The sequence below is a fragment of the Podarcis erhardii genome (genome assembly GCF_964252035.2).
Source record: "Podarcis erhardii genome assembly, chromosome: 6".
Lineage (NCBI taxonomy): Eukaryota > Metazoa > Chordata > Lepidosauria > Squamata > Lacertidae > Podarcis > Podarcis erhardii.
The window spans coordinates 2,179,255-2,198,254 of NC_138510.1; the positions used below are offsets into that span (position 1 = coordinate 2,179,255).

The window sequence follows — 19,000 nt, forward strand, 5'->3', positions numbered from 1 at the left end:
GGTGGGAGGAAAAAGCCGAATTCAGGGGCCAATTGGAGTAATATCCACCCTCCCTTCCCCACAGGTGGGCAGGGTTTGCAGCACCAAGCGGGGCTCACCTGGGCGGGTGCCACCCACCTGCTTGAGCTGGCCTTTGACTCACCCTCGGCCAGGGAGGACAATGGACGGTCGGCCGGGGGTGGGCCTAAGGCCAAAAGAAAAGAGGCTGACCCTTTGGCTCAAGCCTCTTTTGCTGTTCTTCCTCCCAGCATCAATCCCTCTTGCATTAATTATGCAGTGAGTAAAATTAACAGGGCCATGCGCAACACCATGCGGCAAATTGGTGGGTTCTCTATCCCACATCCCACCATCACAGCAGATAGAGTTGACCTATTCCGGGGGGACGGGGTGCACCTGACCCCACTGGGCAATAACTTCTGGCTCCATGACTTGCAACGAGCCCTTGGGGACTGGATAGATTGCGGGTTTAATTGGTCCTTGGTTGTGGGACTTGGCAGCGAGGCCCCTTAGGGCCTCGAGTAGCGGTTTTTAGGCCTTGGCAAGGTAGCCTTTAGTCTAACATCAAATTGGGGGGGATGCATTCATGCTCCCTCCCCATGTGGCGGCGCTTGCAAGGCCCCTTAAAGGGCAAAACCTGGGAGTCCCTGGCCCTAGAGCGGCGGCATGTAGGTCAAATTCCCGGGACGAGGTTGGTGGAAGGGCATGCTGTGTAAGTTTGTGCTTTGCAGTCCCCTCTCACTGGACCTCATCTGCCTGCATATCCTCAGCCAGGTGGGCTGAGTGGGTTACCTGCCAAGGCCTGTGCCAAGTTGCCCACTTCTGAAGCGCAATAAAGTTGTGGCCAATTTGAACCCATACTCTGGTCTCTTGTCTCATCATTTAGGATAAAGGGGTAGGCACCACAGACAAGGTTTAGCGCGTGTGCCCGCAAAAGGCAAAACCTTGACAGACAGCACTCTGTCTCAAGATGGGCTGCGAGGTTTGTTCCTTTGAAGAGTCTTTATTGGAGAACGTTTATTTCCAGCATTTCCCCCCCGGGTGTGACTGCTTTGGAAGGAGAAGGTTTTCCTGATGACTGATGAGGCTACCTGAGCTGCGTCTCCCGAGGGTCACAGGATCACGCCCCCAGCCACCAAGGTTGCAAGCTGTTCCACCGCTAAGAGACAACAGGATCATGGGCTGATGCAGGACTGGACGAGGCCAGCAAAGGAGAGGCGTCCTTGGTGGAGCAGATTTATCAAAGCTGTGCTTTGTGCACCAGCCCCGTCCCTCGTCATTCCGTGTCAGTAAATAGACTCCTGAACCAATGCACACATTTCGGGTGGCCTCACCCCGCCGGCGGTTTTGCTCCGGCAATCCCACAAGCCCATAAATCTGAGAAGGAGCAAGGGAGCATCTTGCCATGTAAGGCGATTCCCTCGCCATCTCTTCCTCCCCAGCACAAGTTAACAAGGTGAAATTCAGACAAGGATGAAAACCTCCAGACAGACGCCTTTTATGCAATGTGGGAGCCCTGCGTCTCATAACCGGCAGTGTCCACGTTTTCAAGGCAGCGAGGCATTTATTATCCCACGCGATTTATAAAAGGTATAAGCCGCTGGGATTGCAAAAAACCCACACACACCTCACATTAGTGTGCGAAAAGTTAAAAGATGGCTAAGAAAAATGGACAGTAATTCAAGGCATGCAAAAAGTTAAAAGAACAATTGACTAAGAGCAGATTAAAACTTGCACTAACTTCCTAAACATCTGGATAGGCTTATCTAAGCAAGCATGTTTTCAGCAGATGCTGGAAAGCGGACAGTGAAGGTACCTGACAGATGTCAAGAGGGGCTGCCTCACTAAAATATCAGTTCCTTGCAAATGTGGAACGGGACTCCCTGGTTCTGAATGGAGTAACTGTGTCCCTGAAGGACCAGGTGCCCAGCCTGGGAGTCATTCTGGACTCACAGCTGTCCATGGAGCACAAATTCATTATGTGTCCAGGGCAGCTGTTTACCAGCTCCATCTGGTACACAGGCTAAGACCCTACCTGCCCGCGGACTGTCTTACCAGAGTGGTGCATGCTCTGGTTATCTCCCGCTTGGACTACTGCAATGTGCTCTACGTGGGGCTACCTTTGAGGTGACCCGGAAACTGCAATTAATCCAGAATGCGGCAACTAGACTGGTGACTGGGAGTGGCCGCCGAGACCACATAAAACCAGTCCTGAGAGATCTGCATTGGCTCCCAGTACGTTTCCAAGCACAATTCAAAGTGTTGGTGCTGACCTTTAAAGCCCTAAACGGCCTCGGTCCTGTATACCTGAAGGAGCGTCTCCACCCCCATTGTTCATCCCGGACACTGAGATCCAGCGCCGAGGGCCTTCTGGCAGTTCCCTCGCAAGTTACAGGGAACCAGGCAGAGGGCCATCTCGGTGGTGGCACCCGCCCTGTGGAATGCCCTCCCATCAGGTGTCAAAGAGAAGAACAACGACCAGACTTTCAGAAGACATCTGAAGGCAGCCCTCTTTAGGGAAGCTTTTAATGTTAAGGTTTTGTATTTTAATATTCTGTTGGAAGCCGCCCAGAGTGGCTGGGGAAACTCAGCCAGATGGGCGGGGTATAAATAATAAATTATTATTATTATTATTATTATTATTATTATTATTATTATTAGGTGCAGCTGCAACAGTTTGAAGAGGCCAGATAGGTGCATATGCGGAAGGGTAAACTGGTCCCAAATTGTGAAGGGATTTATATGGGATAGGAGCTTCCAAAGTCAAAGGTTGATACTCACAAGGGCTGCAACGTTTTAAGAAAGAACCTTGTGACAACCCTATACCTTGTGCCCAAGGCGGTTGCATAAGTTGGCACACTTATGGCAGTTAATTATAGCCTTTTTTGTGTTGCTAGAGCAGCTGATCAGTCGGTTTGTTCTGTTTTGCTGCTGCCCTGCCTCCGAGTTAGTGAGAGTCTGTTGGAGTTTTAGCCTCAGTGATAAATCTCTGCAGTGCATTACTCACCTAAGTAAGACCTGCCTGCCTTGTACATATGCATTTAATCTAACAAGTGCAAGGACACCGTGAGGAAAAGTTATTATTTAATCTTTAAAAGAGTGTCTTCCGTATTTTTTGTGAGGGGGAAAGGGAACAAACAAAAGGGTTAAACTGCCCGGTCTCTAGCTTTCACATAAGCTCTGAAATTAAATACAATTGCTAAATAAACTAACCTTTATTAACTTTCAGAAATTATCACAGGAAATGTGACATTCGCCTAATTCGTTTTTCAGAACTGAAATCTTAGTTCCCACAATTTATATGTGAACAGTTAACTTCTTGAACTTGACATGGGAGCAAAATCAGCAACCAGTGCAGATCTCTGAACACAGGCGTTATATGCTGATGGGGGCTAATAATAATAATAATAATAATAATAATAATAATACTCCACCCTCTATACCCCTCCCCTGTCAGCAACCGTGCTGTGGTTGAGACAAGCCCTTGGGGGTGACCCAGACCTTCTGGACTATGTACTGGAAAGCCTGCACTGGCTGCCCTTAAATAGCCAGGTTGTTTTGAGGGATAGCTGTAAACTTCCACTGGCCAGTGGTCAGAAGGCAAGATGCCCCGAAGACAGAGGTCCCTTTTGCTTCTGTCCAGGCGCAGCCCACAAGCGACAGGGAGCCTTGCAAAAGAGGCCCTGCCCTCTTCCGAGGCTCCACCCGAGACGGAGGGTTCGGCAAGGGGTGAACTGCAGACTCATGCTTCACGCCCACCCTCCCCGCACGTCTGCCCACGATGATTCACAGCTTTCACAGAGTGCCAGGGCTGGTCACAGACTTCCGCTCCTGACTGTCTGCGAAACTCAGAATCTGAGAACTGCAGGGTTGAAGGGAGGGACCCTCAAGGGACATCTAGTCCAACCCCCTGCAATGCAGGAATTTTGGGCAGTTTGTGCCACAGAAGGGCCTTGGAGCAGAGGCACTTGTAGGGGTGGCCCTGGCATTTCCTGATGGGCCCCAAGTCTTCTGTTCCTACCTCCTGACACCCCTTTGCTCAGGTGCCACTCAGGTGCTACAGCTCCAGCCAGCTCCAGCCAGCATGATCTTGAGGGCACCAGGTTGGCGAAGGTTGGGCCAGAGGGCCAGATTTGGGTCAAAGAGGGCCAGATGTGATGATGTGAACATGCATGAGGGCCGACCAAGTTGTTGAGCTTTTTTTAGAACTTTATCCCTAAGTTGTTGGGCTTTTTAAAGGATTTGACCCCAAAGTTGTTTATTTAGGATTTTACCCCAGGACATATACTACTATGGGGCCAGATTAAATCGACTGCCGGGCTCCCCAAACGGACTTTGGACAGCTGCCCCCTGGTTCAAATGTCCCCTCTAGCTCCGGGCATCCTGGGAGCTGAGGGACATTGTAGCTTCATATGAAAGATCATAGAATGGCAGAATTGGAAGGGGCACCCGAAGGTCCTCTAGACCCACCCACCGCAAAGCAGGAATGGCAGCCAGGGAATCCCTGACAGCCGGCCACCCAACCTCTGCTTAAACACCTCCCAGGAAGGAGAGTCCACCACCTTATGAGGTCAGTGGATCATAGAACGGCAAGGGGGTTGGGAGGGACCCTGAGGGTCATCTAGTCCAACCCCCTTGCATTGCAGGACTCCCAGTTCAAGAATCCCCAACAGACGGACGTCCAGCCTCTGCTGAAAAGCCTCCAGTGAAGTCCTGGTCTCCTGCGCTGCTCCTCACCCCCACCCTAGTTGTGGACGGAGTTGGAGTCTGTGTACGAAAATACATATGATCTCACAATGGTGTGTGCAGCCTGCTTGCCCTCTCTCCTTGGAGCAGGGCGGTGTGTGTGTGTGTGTGTGTGTGTGTGTGTGTGTGTGTGTGATCCTGCTGGGACACTCGAGCGTGAGAACAAGGCTAGGCTACGGCTTCCTTGAGTCGCCGGAGCCATTACTCAGCCCCCCGGGGAACAGGAGTAGCTGTTTCTCCTCCGCCTTCTTCCCAAACAAGCTCGCTGTGTTCTTCCTCCCTCGGACAAATGCAGAGAATTACAGGGTGGGGGAACGCAAGGCCCTTCTCCATCGGAAACATCTACAGGATCTGTTTATGCGCAACCCTGCGGCCTCACAACAGACCGGACCATCCCACCCCCGGTGGCTCATCAACAAGACCTTCTCTTTGCACAGCGAGGTGGAGGAGGCCCTTGTGTCAGCCTCTCACTGCCCAGACTTCCTGGAACCTGGGGGAGAGACAAAGGGCCTTTCACCACCTGGGTGGATAAATCCAGACTGGCACACTTTGCTCTGGGAAGGGTGGGTCAAAACATCAGGGCGTGGGCTGGAACCTCATCTTTCTCACAAAGGTCCCTTATCCTGGGGTTGGGTCTTCTCTGGTGCCCTCGTCTTTTCAGGGCAGAAGGCTGTCAGGTGAGAGGAGAGCCATCTTCAAATATCTGAAGGACTGTCCCATGGAAGATGGAGCAAGCTGGTTTTCTCCTGCTCTCTGGAGGGCAGGACCCAATCCAAGGGATTCCAATGGCAAGAAATGAGATTCAGTAATAGGACCCTTTACCTTTAATAGGAAGGGACGCAGGTGGCGTTGTGGGTTAAACCACAGAGCCTAGGACTTGCCAATCAGAAGGTCGGCAGTTCGAATCCCTGCGACAGGTGAGCTCCCATTGCTTGGTCCCTGCTCCTGCCAACCTAGCCGTTCGAAAGCATGTCAAAGTGCAAGTAGATAAATAGGTACCACTCTGGTGGGAAGGTAAACGGCGTTTCCATGCGCTGCTCTGGTTCGCCAGAAGCGGCTTAGTCATGCTGACCACATGACATGGAAGCTGTACGCCAGCTCCCTTGGCCAGTAAAATGAGATGAGCACTGCAACCCCAGAGTCGGCCACGACTGGACCTAATGGTCAGGGGTCCCTATACCTTTGCTAGGACCACTCTATTCTGCCTGGGTCAGATTACACCTGGAATACAGTGTCCAGTTCTGGCGCCACAACTTGAGAAGGTGGTTGACAAGCCTGAAGGTGTGCAGAGGAGGGCGACCGAGATGATAAAGGGTCTGGAAACCAAGCCTGATGAGGAACGGTTGAGGAAATTAGGTATGTTTAGCCTGGAGATACAATAGCCATCTTCAATTATCTTAAGGGCTCTCATATGGAAGATGCCCTTGAGAAAGACCCAGAAACTCTAGCGGGTGCAGAATGCCGTGGCGAAACTCCTTATGGCCGCAGGATCACATTGCCGCAGGATCACATTCACCCGGTGCTTTACTGGCTGCACTGGCTCCCAGTGGAGTACAGGGTCAGCTTTAAGGTGCTGGTTTTGACCTTTAAGGCCCTATGAGGCCTAGGACCCTCGTACCTACAGGACCACCTCTCCTGGTATGCCCCGTGGAAGACCTTAAGGTCCACAAATTACAACATTTCGGAGGTCCCAAGTCACAAGGTGGTTAGGCTGGCCTCAACCAGAGCCAGGGCTTTTTCGGTTGTGGCCCCGATCTGGTGGAATGCTCTGTCCCAAGAGACTAGGGCCCTGCGGGACTTGACATCTTTCCTCAGGGCCTGCAAGACAGAGCTGTTCCGCCTGGCAATCCTCATAGAACTCTAGCCCAATGGTTGCCATGAATTTGATTTTGAATTGATTTTAAAATGAATTGATTTTAGAATGCTGTGTTGCTTTACTGTTGTTAGCCGCTCTGAGCCCGGCTTCGGCTGAGGAGGGCGGGATTTAAATAAATTTTTATTTATTATTTATTTATTATGGTCCTTTGACCGGATCCTGCAGGGCTCGTCGGATGTTCTTAACCTCTTAAGCAAAACCAGGCAGTGACCTCTTGGCGCCGTGTGCGAATCAAGCCCTGGACCTGGGGCTGAAGAAGCTGAGACTTGAGCTCTGCTCTGGGTGCTTTGCTTTCTTTGTTTTATCTGGAAAAGGGAAGGACGAAGTGGGAGTCTTCCTTCCTTGCAAGCCACACAGAGAACTGTGGGAAAGGCCAAGTCAGGGAAGAGCTTCCTCCTTTTGTTTCCTGCCCTTGGGCTCTTCAACTCACCACCGGCTGCCTGGGGCTGCGAGATAAAATGGGGTCGGAGACCTCGAGGAGCCTCCATCCCCTCCTCTCCTTCTCCCATCCCAGCCTCAAAAGGGCATGTGGAGTCTTTGCCCTGGGAGAACGAATGGCGCTAGAGGCATTTATTAGGAGCATTTATAAAATCATAGAATTGTAGCGTTTGGAGGGACACCCAAGAGCCATCTAAACCAACCCCAGCAATGCAGGAATCACTGGTGGGAGCTTAATTTGCAAGCAGGTAATCCATTGGGGGAGAAGGGACATGGGTGGCGCTGTGGGTTAAACCACAGAGCCTAGGACTTGCCAATCAGAAGGTTGGCGGTTCGAATCCCCGCGACGGGGTGATCTCCGTTGCTCGGTCCCTGCTCCTGCCAACCTAGCAGTTCGAAAGCACGTCAAAGTGCAAGTAGATAAATAGGTACCGCTCTGGCGGGAAGGTAAACGGCGTTTCCGTGCGCTGCTCTGGTTCGCCAGAAGCAGCTTAGTCATGCTGGCCACATGACCCAGAAGCTGTACGCCGGCTCCCTCGGCCCATAGAGCGAGATGAGCACTGCAACCCCAGAGTCAGCCACGACTGAACCTAATGGTCAGGGGTCCCTTTACCTTTACCTAATCCATGGGGGGGGGAGGTATACTTGTTGCCATTTGATGCTCATGATTTCATGGAGATGCTGCAAAGGTGCTTGTGTTTATGAGGAGCATCAGTTGCACATTCAACATCTGTCTGGAAGGACCCCTGTATCAATTAATCCCTGCAAGGAATCACCTAAACTGTTAATCCCCAAAGCAAATTCTCTTTTGCTGCAGAGTTGCTGCAAGGGTGAGGACGACAGGCGTCCAGCTTTTCTATTTGTTTTGTTCTTGGACATTATTTCAGGGTATTTCATGAACCCCACGGCTCTGTCGAGATCTGGTATGTTTTGATGCAAGAGGAGGAAGAGGAGGAGGAGGAGAGGCCTTCCCCTCTCTCCTAACACTAAAACCCAAGGACATACAATGAAGCTGAACATTGGAAGATTCAGGGCAGATTAAAAAAAGTCATTATTCACACAGTTCATAGTTAAACTATGGAACTCCATGCCACAGGAGGTTGGAATGGCCACCAGTTTAGATGGCCTTAAAAGAGAACTGGCCAAATCCAGAGGGCTATTGATGGCTACTAGCTATGCTGGAAACCTCAGGAGGGGAGAGTGTTGTTCTTGAGCTCAAATCCTGCTTGCAAGTTTCCCACTGCTCATCTGGTCAGCCACTGTGAGAAAGGATGATGGACTAGATATGTTATTGCTCTCATCCAGCAGGATCTTTCTATGTTCTTAACTCCCAGGACAAGATGTCTTTGCACTGTCAAATTGCCACCTCCCCGTCTAAAAGCATTATGTTCAGAGAGGAATGCTGAGGGCTGGATTGCACGTGCTAATTATTTGGCAGGACTCTTCTGCTTTGACAAAATCCATGAAACAGTAAGAGAGCCCTCACACGGGAAAAGAACAGGCACAGCTGGAAGGTATGAAGTTAGAGAAATACAAGCTCTTAGAATCACAGAACTGAGGAGCTGGAAGGGTCCTCCAGGGTCATCTAGCCCAACCAGCCTGCAATGCAGGAATCTCAGCCAATGAATCCCTGGCGTATGGCCACCCAACCTCTGCTTAAAAACCTCCAAGGAAGGAGAGTCCACCACTTTCCAAGGGAGTCTGTTCCACTGTCAAATGGCTCACACCACTAGAAAGTTCTTCCTAATATTTGGTCAGATAATTGGTTCCAGGTATGGTTTTCCCAGTCGTGATGTTTGGAAGTGAGAGCTGGACCATAAAGAAGGCTGATCGTGGAAGAATGGATGCTTTTGAATTATGGTGCTGGAGGAGACTCTCGAGAGTCCCATGGACTGCAAGAAGATCACACCTCTCCATTCTGAAGGAAATCAGCCCTGAGTGCTCACTGGAAGGACAGATCCTGAAGCTGAGGCTGAAGGACAGATCCTGAAGCGGACACGGAGCAATGGTTCCAAACTACAAGAAAGAAGATTCCACCTAAACATTAGGAAGAACTTCCTGACAGTAAGAGCTGTTCGACAGTGGAATTTGCTGCCAAGGAGTGTGGTGGAGTCTCCTTCTTTGGAGGTCTTTAAGCAGAGGCTTGACAACCATGTCAGGAGTGCTCTGATGGTGTTTCCTGCTTGGCAGGGGGTTGGACTCAATGGCCCTTGTGGTCTCTTCCAACTCTATGATTCTATGATTCTATGACTTTGGCCACCTCATGAGAAGAGAAGACTCCCTGGAAAAGACCCTGATGTTGTGAAATTTGGAGGGCCCAAGGAGAAGGGGACGACAGAGGACGAGATGGTTGGACAGTGTTCTCAAAGCTACCAGCATGAGTTTGACCAAACTGTGGGAGGCAGTGGAAGACAGGAGGGCTTAGCGTGCTCCAGTGGGGGGTGCAGGGGGGGGGCGGCTGCACCGGGTGCAACATCTGGGGGTTAGGGTTAGGGGGCGCAAATCCACGGGTTAGGGGGCGCAAATTCATGGGTTAGGGGGCGCAAATTACTTGCCCTGCCCCGGGTGCTGACAACCCACGCTACGCCACTGGCGTGCTCTGGTCCAGGGGGTCACGAAGAGTCGGACACGACTAAACAACTAAACAACAACAAACCTGGATAATTGATTCATGCCCTCCCCTCCAGAGCAGGAGAAAATGGCAGCCCATCAGATGTTTGAAGATGGCTCTCGCGTCATCTCTCAGTCTCCTCTTTTCCAGGCTAAACATACTCAGCTCCTTCAAATCCCAGCTTCCCAACCAGTGCAAGTCCAGACCATCATCTTAAAGGTGCCTCTTCCTCCAGCTGCTCCCCGCACAGCTTCCCCCAATTCTCGCTGCACAAACCGGAGAATTTCTTTCCATTTCTGCTTCCCCCGCAAAAGTCCCCCCTTGTTTGCTTTTGTAACACCTCTGTAGCCACCGGCCAAAACGAAATGGGTTTCCAGGGCCTGGCTGCTGCTGCTGCTGCTGCTGCAAAATTCCAGGAGGATGACTCCCTTTTTTCCGCCAGTGTTTCCTGAGCCCAACAACAAAGCGAGAGAGAGGACCCTGTCCAGGGACGGAGCCTGAGGTCACCCGTCCTCTGCCATGTTTTCCTTTCCTGGCTGCATTGTCCACAGAAGAACAATAAGGGAAATTTGGCAAAAATTATCAGGAAGAAAGGAAAAAAGGAGGAACCAAGTTGTTGGCTGGTTTTTTATTAAAGTAAGAAAAAGGGTTGGCAGGACTGGAGGTTTTTAAACTGAGGTTTTTAAAGGGCTAAAAACCCTTAAGCCTTAAGGCATGTCCAAAATCTGTTTTGGGGGCCTAAACCGGCCTACTGGTAGCCTAAAAAAAAAAACAAAACAAAACAAAACAAAAAAAACCTCAACAATTTCAACCCTAAAAAAAGCTGAACAACTTTGGTTGGCTCCTTGGTCGGCCCTCACGGCCTTCACTTCATCAAATCTGGCCCTCTTTGAAAAAAGTTTGGACTCCACTGCAAGCTTTATTATTATGAGTTTGAGGCTGTTTTTTCAGTTCACATCAAGCCCTTCCACCCATTTGGCCGCAGCATTCAAAGCTACTTCACCCCAGTGACACTTCGCCAGAGTCACATTAAAAAGCAGCCTTGAGACTGGGGAAAACATTCAGACCCAGTTCCCAGGCATGAGTCAGCAATGCAGTGCTTGCTTGCTTACACCAGAGAGGGCTGAGGACCAGGATGCGTGTGGTGAGGTCAAGATCCAGACCTGTGGCGCCCGCATCTCGAGAACGGATTCTCACATTCCTGTAAAATGTCCAGCTCAGTCCTATGCATAGTTTTAGCGGGCTGAACCTTAAGAGCAGCGCTGCCTTAATCCATATTTATTTATTGCATTTATACCCCATCATTTCCCCCACGGGGCTCAAAGCGGAAAACATGGCTCCCCCACCCTCGTTTAATCCCCACAACAACCCTATGAGGTAGGTCAAGCTGAGAGAGAGGGGATTTGAACCCTGGTCCCAGACCAACTCTTTAACTACAGTACCACCACTGGGTCTCTAAAGTCCAACCAGGTTTATTTATTTTATTAATTTATTGCCTGGGACGTAGGCTAGGCTGAGAGGCAGCGAGTGGGCCCAGGTCACCCACCCAGGAAGAGCTTCATGGCTGAGGGGAGAGACTTGAACCCTGGCTTCTCCCAGGTCCCAGTCCAGCACCCTAACCACTATGCAACACTACCTGTCTACTTGCTTGCCACTGATTTTGAGCAGTGCCCTCCAGACACTGCAGGACTCGAACTTGCATCAGCCCAGACTCCCAGGGAGTTGTGGTCCAGCCAAGTCCAGAAGTCAGCACGATGGAGGAGGATGCGTTAGGAGCATCAAGGAGGACCCACCTGTCTCAACGTGGAACGTGAGCTGGTCCACGCCTTCCTGGTACTCCCTCCCGGAAAAGTGCAAGGTGATGGTGAATGGCTGCCCCCTGCGCACGATCAGACGCTCGTTGCCGTTTTCGGAGGTCCGGTGCTCCCGATTGTTGCGCTCGCATTCCAGGTCCCATGTTTCTAGCTGGAGATCTGCAAGGACAAAGAAGAAGGAAAGTGCTTCTTCAGGCGGCGCATAGTGGAGCTGCGGAACTCACTGCCACAGCAGGCTGGGGGGGGCGCCAACTTCGATAGCTTTGGAAGAGGATTGGACAAATTCAGGGAAGAGGAGAGGGCTATAAGCCACAATGGTGCTGGTTTGGACCTTTAAAGCCCTACGCAGCCTAGGACCCTCGTACCTACGGGACCACCTCTCCTGGTATGCCCCGCGGAGGACCTTAAGGTCCACAAATGACAACATTTTGGAGGTCCCAAGTCGCAAGGTGGTTCGACTGGTCTCAACTAGGGCCAGGGCCTTTTCAGCACTGGCCCCGACTTGGTAGAATGCTCTGTCCCAAGAGACTAGGGCCCTGTGGGACTTGACATCTTTCCGCAGGGCCTGCAAGACAGAGCTGTTCCACCTGGCCTTTGGTTTGGACTCAGTCTGACCCTTATGTTTCCCTCCCCTTATGGTCTTCTTGATCTATGTGCTACTTTTAAAATGAGACTGCATTTTAACCTGTATTTTAAATTTGTGCCCCCCCCCATTGTGTTTTTACTGTGATTTTATTGGTGTTAGCTGCCCTGAGCCTGGCTCTGGCCGGGGAGGGCGGGGTATAAATAAAATTTATTATTATTATTATTATTATTATTATTATTATTATTATTATTATTAGCTCTGCGCGGTCTCCAGTCAGAGGCAGTGATGCTTCTGAATCTCAGGAGGGGAGAGTTACTCTGGTGTTCGAATCCTGCTTGCAAGTTTCCCAGAAGACACATCTGGTTGGTCACTGTGAGAAAAGGAGGCTGGTTGAGACGGGCCATTGGTCTGATCCAGCAGCCTCTTCTTAACAGTTCCGGTGAATACAGAAGCGGGCTCTAAATTATAGGGTTGTGCATTAGAATCTTCTTGGGAGAAAAGCAATGACAAACCTAGACAGCATCTTAAAAAGCAAAGACATCACCTTGCCGACAAAGGTCCGTATAGTTCAAGCTCTGGTTTTCCCAGTAGTGATGTATTGAAGTGAGAGCTGGACCATCAAGAAGGCTGATCGCCGAAGAATGGATGCTTTTGAATTCTGCTGCTGGAGGAGACTCTTGAGAGTCCCATGGACTGCAAGAAGATCCAAACTCTCCATTCTGAAGGAAATCAGCCCTGAGTTGTCACTGGAAGGACAGATCCTGAAGATGAGGCTCCAAGACTTTGGCCACCTCATGAGAAGAGAAGACTCCCTGGCAAAGACCCTGATGTTGGGAAAGTTGGAGGGCACAAGGAGAAGGGGACGACAGAGGACGAGATGGTGGGACAGTGTTCTGGAAGCTACCAGTATGAGTTTGACCAAACTGCGGGAGGCAGTGGAGGACAGGAGGGCCTGGCGTGCTCTGGTCCAGGGGGTCACGAAGAGGCGGACATGACTAAAGAACAACACATTAGAATCAAACCAGCTTAGGGAACAGGGCTGGGCTGCTGAGGTAGGTGGTGGAATCAGCATCTCTGGAACTCCTCGAGGCAAGATTGAACTATCATAGAATCACAGAATTGTAGAGTTGGAAGGGACCCTGAGGGTCATCCAACCCACCCCCTGAAATGCAGGAATCTGATCCAACAGGCTCTTCCCATGTTGTTATCAAAATACAGGTCAGGTAGAGGTGTGGGTGAGGTTTAAACCAAACCACTTGACCATGTCTGTATCTCTCCCACCTTTCCTTTTTTAAAAAAAGAAACCAAAAGCAGCCTTTGGAGGAACTTTCAGTGGAGAAACTGCAGGGAGGGGTGCGTGTGTTTGTGTGGCCTAATCCTTAGGTACTTTCCACGCAGCGGTGGAAATAACTTATATTTCTGGCCAGGGATGTTCCTCTGATTCTAAGTTCAAGCCTGTGAGCAGCAACAGTGGGGAGGGTGGGGGCCTCTTTGGAAAGAGCCCTCCCCCCTCTTGCTGGCAGCTGGCTCCGAGTGTTAATCACCCCCTTGCTATTGTTGCTTCCTTTCCAACATGGAACAGACCCTCATCCCCTCTTCACCTTCCTTCGGGGAAATGAACAAAGCGAAGTTTAATGGCTCTCGCTTGCTGGACCGTATTTTTCCAGGAGTTTCAACCTCCTAGACGCGCAGTTGTCTGGCAGCTGGGGTGTTTTGCAATGCTGTATTCCCAATTCTGCATCATCATCATCATTAGTATTAAAATAATAAGAGCTTAAGTAAAAAAATTAAAAAGAGCATCTTTGGATGAGACCAAAGGTCCATATAGACTCATGTGCTCTTTCACACACTGGCCAATCAGATGTCACTGGACAGAGAGGACAGTCTGGCCTTGGTGAAGACTTGACATTTTCATCCCCCAAAAAGTTTTTGATTTGAGTTCCTACTGAAATGAGGCTGCATTTTAATGTTGCGTTTTAGTCTTGTTTTTAAGTTGTATTTCAATCAATTGCTTTTAGCCGCCCTGAGCCTTGTCTTGGCTGGGGAGGGTGGGGTATAAATACAATTTAATAATAATAGTAGGAAATAGCCATTCTTGCCCTTGTTCCCCCAGGATGTGGCTTCCAACTTTGGCCTCATCCAAACCTCCTTGTGTGCCCTGTTTCTAGGTACAGTTCTGGGGGGGTTAAAGCTTTGTTTCTGAGTGGATTTTTTTATTTTTAATTTTTGGTCCCATCAGTTTCCCAGGGAAAACCCACATTTTACTGCTGAACTGGACCAAACTGCAATCGAGTTTCCTGCAGATTGTGTTTGCTCCAATTCAGTGGTAAATCACAACAAAAAATCCCCATTTGGACATGGAGCTTTGAAGCACTGGCCTGTGCTGGGAAAGCAGGTTGCAAAAGGGAGTCTGGATGAGCCCTTAGTCTGTCCTAGAAAGCCACCTTGACTGACAGCACTTGACAGATCCTTCCCTAGTGCCCACCCTCCTCCATGAATTTGCCACAACTTCATTTAAAGCCGGAAGCTTTCACAAAACCTTGGGGCAGTGAATGTTATTATTTATTTAGTTATTTCATAAAAATTATACACTGCTTGACTGTATTTTTAAAAAGCCATCAAAGTGGTTTACGAAAAGGTAAAACAATAAAATAAAATAAATGCAACCATAGTTTAAAACATAAAAAGCTAAAATACTAAAAGAGGTCAAAATTCACATCAACTTTCTAAGCAGGCTTGTCTAAACAAGAATGTTCTTAAAGGTAAAGTTAAAGGGACCCCTGACCATTGGGTCCAGTCGTGGCCGTCTCTGGGGTTGCGGCGCTCATCTCGCTTTCTTGGCTGAGGGAGCCGGCGTACAGCTTCTGGGTCATGTGGCCAGCATGACTAAGCCTCTTCTGGCGAACCAGAACAGCGCACGGAAATGCCGTTTACCTTCCCACCGGAGTGGTACCTATTTATCTACTTGCACTTGGACGTGCTTTCAAACTGGTAGGTTGGCAGGAGCAGGGACAGCAACAGGAGCTCACCCCATCGCGGGGATTCGAACCGCCGACCTTCTGATCAGCAAGTCCTAGGCTCTGTGGTTTAACCCACAGTGCCACCCGCGTCCCTAAGAATGTTCTTAGCAAGCGCCAAAAGGAATACACTGAAGGTGCCTGCTTGACATCAAGAGGCAAGGAGTTCCAAAGTCTTGGTGCTGCTGCACTGAAAGATAAAATTCTTATAAATGTGGAACCACCAATTGAAGTGGTCTCATGGATGCAAGTGGGGGATCTCGTAGGTAATCCAAGTTGTTAAGGGCTTTATAGACTAATAGCAACATCTTGAACTTGGCCCAGCAGCAATTTTTCAAGTGCAGATCTCTTCTTTAGATACTGCTCTTGTCCAGAATTGATTCCAGCTTCCCAGCTCAAATGCCAAGGTGAACAAAAATGCAAATACGCAGAACCACCGTGAAAAGATAAGCCAGCAAATCTAAAAGAGCTGCAGCCTGAACAAGTAAGCAGCTATTTGTCTGATAAGGTTTGGTTTCCATTCATCAGTTCTGTGAACAAATGTGAGGCCCAGTTTCTGCCCTGCTTGCCAGAACTGATCAAGAGCCCCTCCCCAAATGCCACCTATGTCACTTCAGGCTGAGAACACAAATGGAAAATGGGCACTGGCAGCAGACCGCCTCTCCTGGTCTGCCCCGCGGAGGACCCTAAGGTCCATGAATAACCATAGTGGAAAGGTCCCGGGCCCTAAGGAAGCCAGACTATCCTCCACCAGGGCCAGGGCCTTCTCAGTGATGGCTCCAACCTGGTGGACTTGATCTCCCTGCAGGACTTGATCTCCTTCCGCAGGGCCTGTAAGACAAAGCTATTCCGCCAGGCCTTCACTTTGAATTAGCCTGATCCTCCATTCCCTTTTCCCTTTCCTCTTCTATGAAGAAACCCTTTCTGGGACCCCACATTTAAACTCTTCCCTGGTCTCCTCGCTTGCCTTAGTAGGACCAACTTGGCCAGTTAGCCCTGGTGATCATTTGATGTCTACTGACTGGGTCCCACCCACCCCCAAAAAATGACCCTAAATTTTTGAATTTTGTTGACATTGATACTGCATTTATGTTGCATTTTATGCTGTTTTAAAGTTGCATTTTAATCAATGTTTCATATTTGCGGTTCTCTGCCCTGAGCCCAGTTTTTAAACTGGGAAGGGCGGGGTATAAATAAAAATGTATTTATTTATTTATTTATTTAGATGCTCCTAGAACAGAGGGACCCCCCATCCCCAAACCCTTTCAGGCTTTAGAGGCAACACCGGTACTTAGGATAGCTAAAACTCCTATCTCCTCCAATATCTAAGTGGGTTGAGAAAATCTAGTCCCTAGTCCCTAGCATCAAGCTAACTTACTACAAAAGAATACATACAAACCAGCCTAGCAGGTTTATGGAGTGACGGGTATTTTTGGTAACATTTTGGAACAAGTTCAGTTATACTGTCCAGTTTTAGGCTGATTTCAGCCAGCTATAACAGGATTTCTTAAAGCTCTTTATGTTTGGTTTATTTTGTTTATCAATAGACTATTTTTTGTAAAAACACTTTAAAAAAGGAACACTAGTACTGTGAATGCATTGCATTGAGTCAAATGTGTGTTGCAAGAAAAAGTATTTTCTTATCCGTGTCCTGAAATCGCCAGCCAGTCTAAATGCATGCTAGTTAAATGCTTTGTAGCCGAGGACAGTCTTTTCCTTTTGGTCAAAACAGGAGTTGCCCAGGTTGTGGGACCATGGCGAAACCACTGGATAGCATCTGAGGGAATGTCCTCAAAACTTTCTGAACTTTACAATCACCTGCCAAGTACCTCTGATGTAGCTATTTTATAATGCATTTTTCCACCTTGCAGGACTTTCCACTGGAATGAATGAGAAATCAGCAAAAGCTCATCCGTATTCAGTGTGAAAGCCCCGTCTCTGGTGCTTAACCTATGATGGCACCATCACACTTTCCATCTGGCGATGGTGGGCATGGAAGAAGGAACCAGCCCTGGCTGGAAGGGAGAAGTATTTCCCCAAATTACTTGTTTTGGGAACAGTGTCTGCCGCTCCATTTCCACCTTTCTTCTTCCCTTGACCTTGAAGAAAACTGTCACAGGAGACAATGCTCTCCATTAGTCAGGGCAGAAAAGCCCATTCTAGGAAGGAGAGGCAAAGTCATCACTTGTCACCACCAGCAAGGCTAATAAGGAAGAGATGCCAAGATAGGATGGATTCAAGTCACATTCGGCGGGTTGCAAAAAATTAGAACACAATATGAAAAACAGTTTGAAACAACTTCAAATTACAGCAATAAGGTGGGTCCTTTCAGAGAGGGTACCCTAATCCTCAACTCAATGGGGAAGAAAGCAAGCCAGCTGTTTGTGGGCCACAATACGGGGTGAAGATACACACAAGTGACCCTCCCCCCAATTGACCCCTTCTTGAGCTACTTGTGATCCAAAACATTATTATTTATTACTTCTTCCATTTGTTAGTTGCTCGCTACTTCAAAAGTCTCTAAGTGACCTACAAAGCTTAAAGGTAAAGGTAAAGGGACCCCTGACCATTAGGTCCAGTCGTGACCGACTCTGGGGTTGCGGTGCTCATCTCGCTTTATTGGCCGAGGGAGCCGGCATACAGCTTCCGGGTCATGTGGCCAGCATGACTAAGCTGCTTCTGGTGAACCAGAGCAGTGCACGGAAACTCCGTTTACTTTCCCGCCGGAGCGGTACCTATTTATCTACTTGCACTTTGAGGTGCTTTTGAACTGCTAGGTTGGCAGAAGCAGGGACTGAGCAACAGGAGCTCAGCCCATCGCGGGGATTCGAACCGCCGATCTTCTGATCGGCAAGCCCTAGGCTCTGTGGTTTAACCCACAGCACCACCCGCATCCCTTGGCAGTGACATATGGGAGAGCTAAGGAGATATTATCTAAAAAATATCTTGAAGTACCTTCTGATTGTAAGAGCCATTAAGCAGGAGGACAAACTTAACTTGGAAGGGGGCAGGTTTTCAAACAGAGAGATTCTTTAGCTGTGATTCCGGTGTTGCCCAGGGTTGGACATGAATGACCTTGGGGTACCATCCATCTCTATGGCTCTATGACCAGTCTTGAAAGACCTACATTGGCTCCCAGTACGTTTCCGAGCACAATTCAAAGTGTTGGTGTTGACCTTTAAAGCCCTAAATGGCCTCGGTCCAGTATACCTGAAGGAGCGTCTCCACCCCCATCGTTCTGCCCAGACACTGAGGTCCAGTGCCGAGGGCCGTCTGGTGGTTCCCACACTCCAAGAAGCCAAGTTACAGGGAATCAGGCAGAGGGCCTTCTCGGTGGTGGCGCCCACCCTGTGGAATGCCTTCCCACCAGAAGTCAAAGAGATAAATAACTTTTAGAAGACATCTGAAGGCAGCCCTGTTTAGGGAAGCTTTTAGTGTTTAATAGGTTATTGTATTTTAGCATTCTGTTGGAAGCCGCCCAGAGTGGCTGGCGAGGCACAGCCAGATGGGTGGGGCATAAATAATAAATTATTACCTTCCTACCCTTTGTGGCTTCCAGAAACTGGTACTCAGTAACATCACGGCCTCCAGCCGTGAAGGCAGATCACAGCCATTGTGGCTTATAGATTCAATAGCTCTCTCCTCCTCCATGAATTTGTCTCACCCTCTTTTAAAGCTACCCCAGTTGGTGGCCATTCCTGCCTCCTGCAGAAAGGGGGTTTCAAAGATTAGCTATGGAAGTACAGGGCAGCACATTGGCGGAAGCTGGTTGGCCACTGGGAGAATAGGATGCTGGACTAGACGGGCCATTGGCTTCATCCAGCAGGGCTCATGTTATGTTTATTTTGATTATTATTATTATTATGTTTATTATTATTAAAGCTGCTGTTGAGAATCTTCCTCCTAGTTGTGGGT

At 49.2% G+C, this 19,000-nt stretch overlaps 1 protein-coding gene across 1 annotated transcript in view; it reads right to left on the reverse strand.

The window, feature by feature from the left end:
• The window catches only part of TGM2 (transglutaminase 2), a 54,895-nt gene that overhangs the window by 32,096 nt on the left and 3,799 nt on the right, over positions 1–19,000 (reverse strand). The window contains exon 2 of the mRNA XM_081867701.1: positions 11,462–11,641. Coding sequence (XP_081723827.1) covers positions 11,462–11,641 — 180 coding nt within the window. The remainder of the gene's footprint in view (positions 1–11,461; positions 11,642–19,000) is intronic.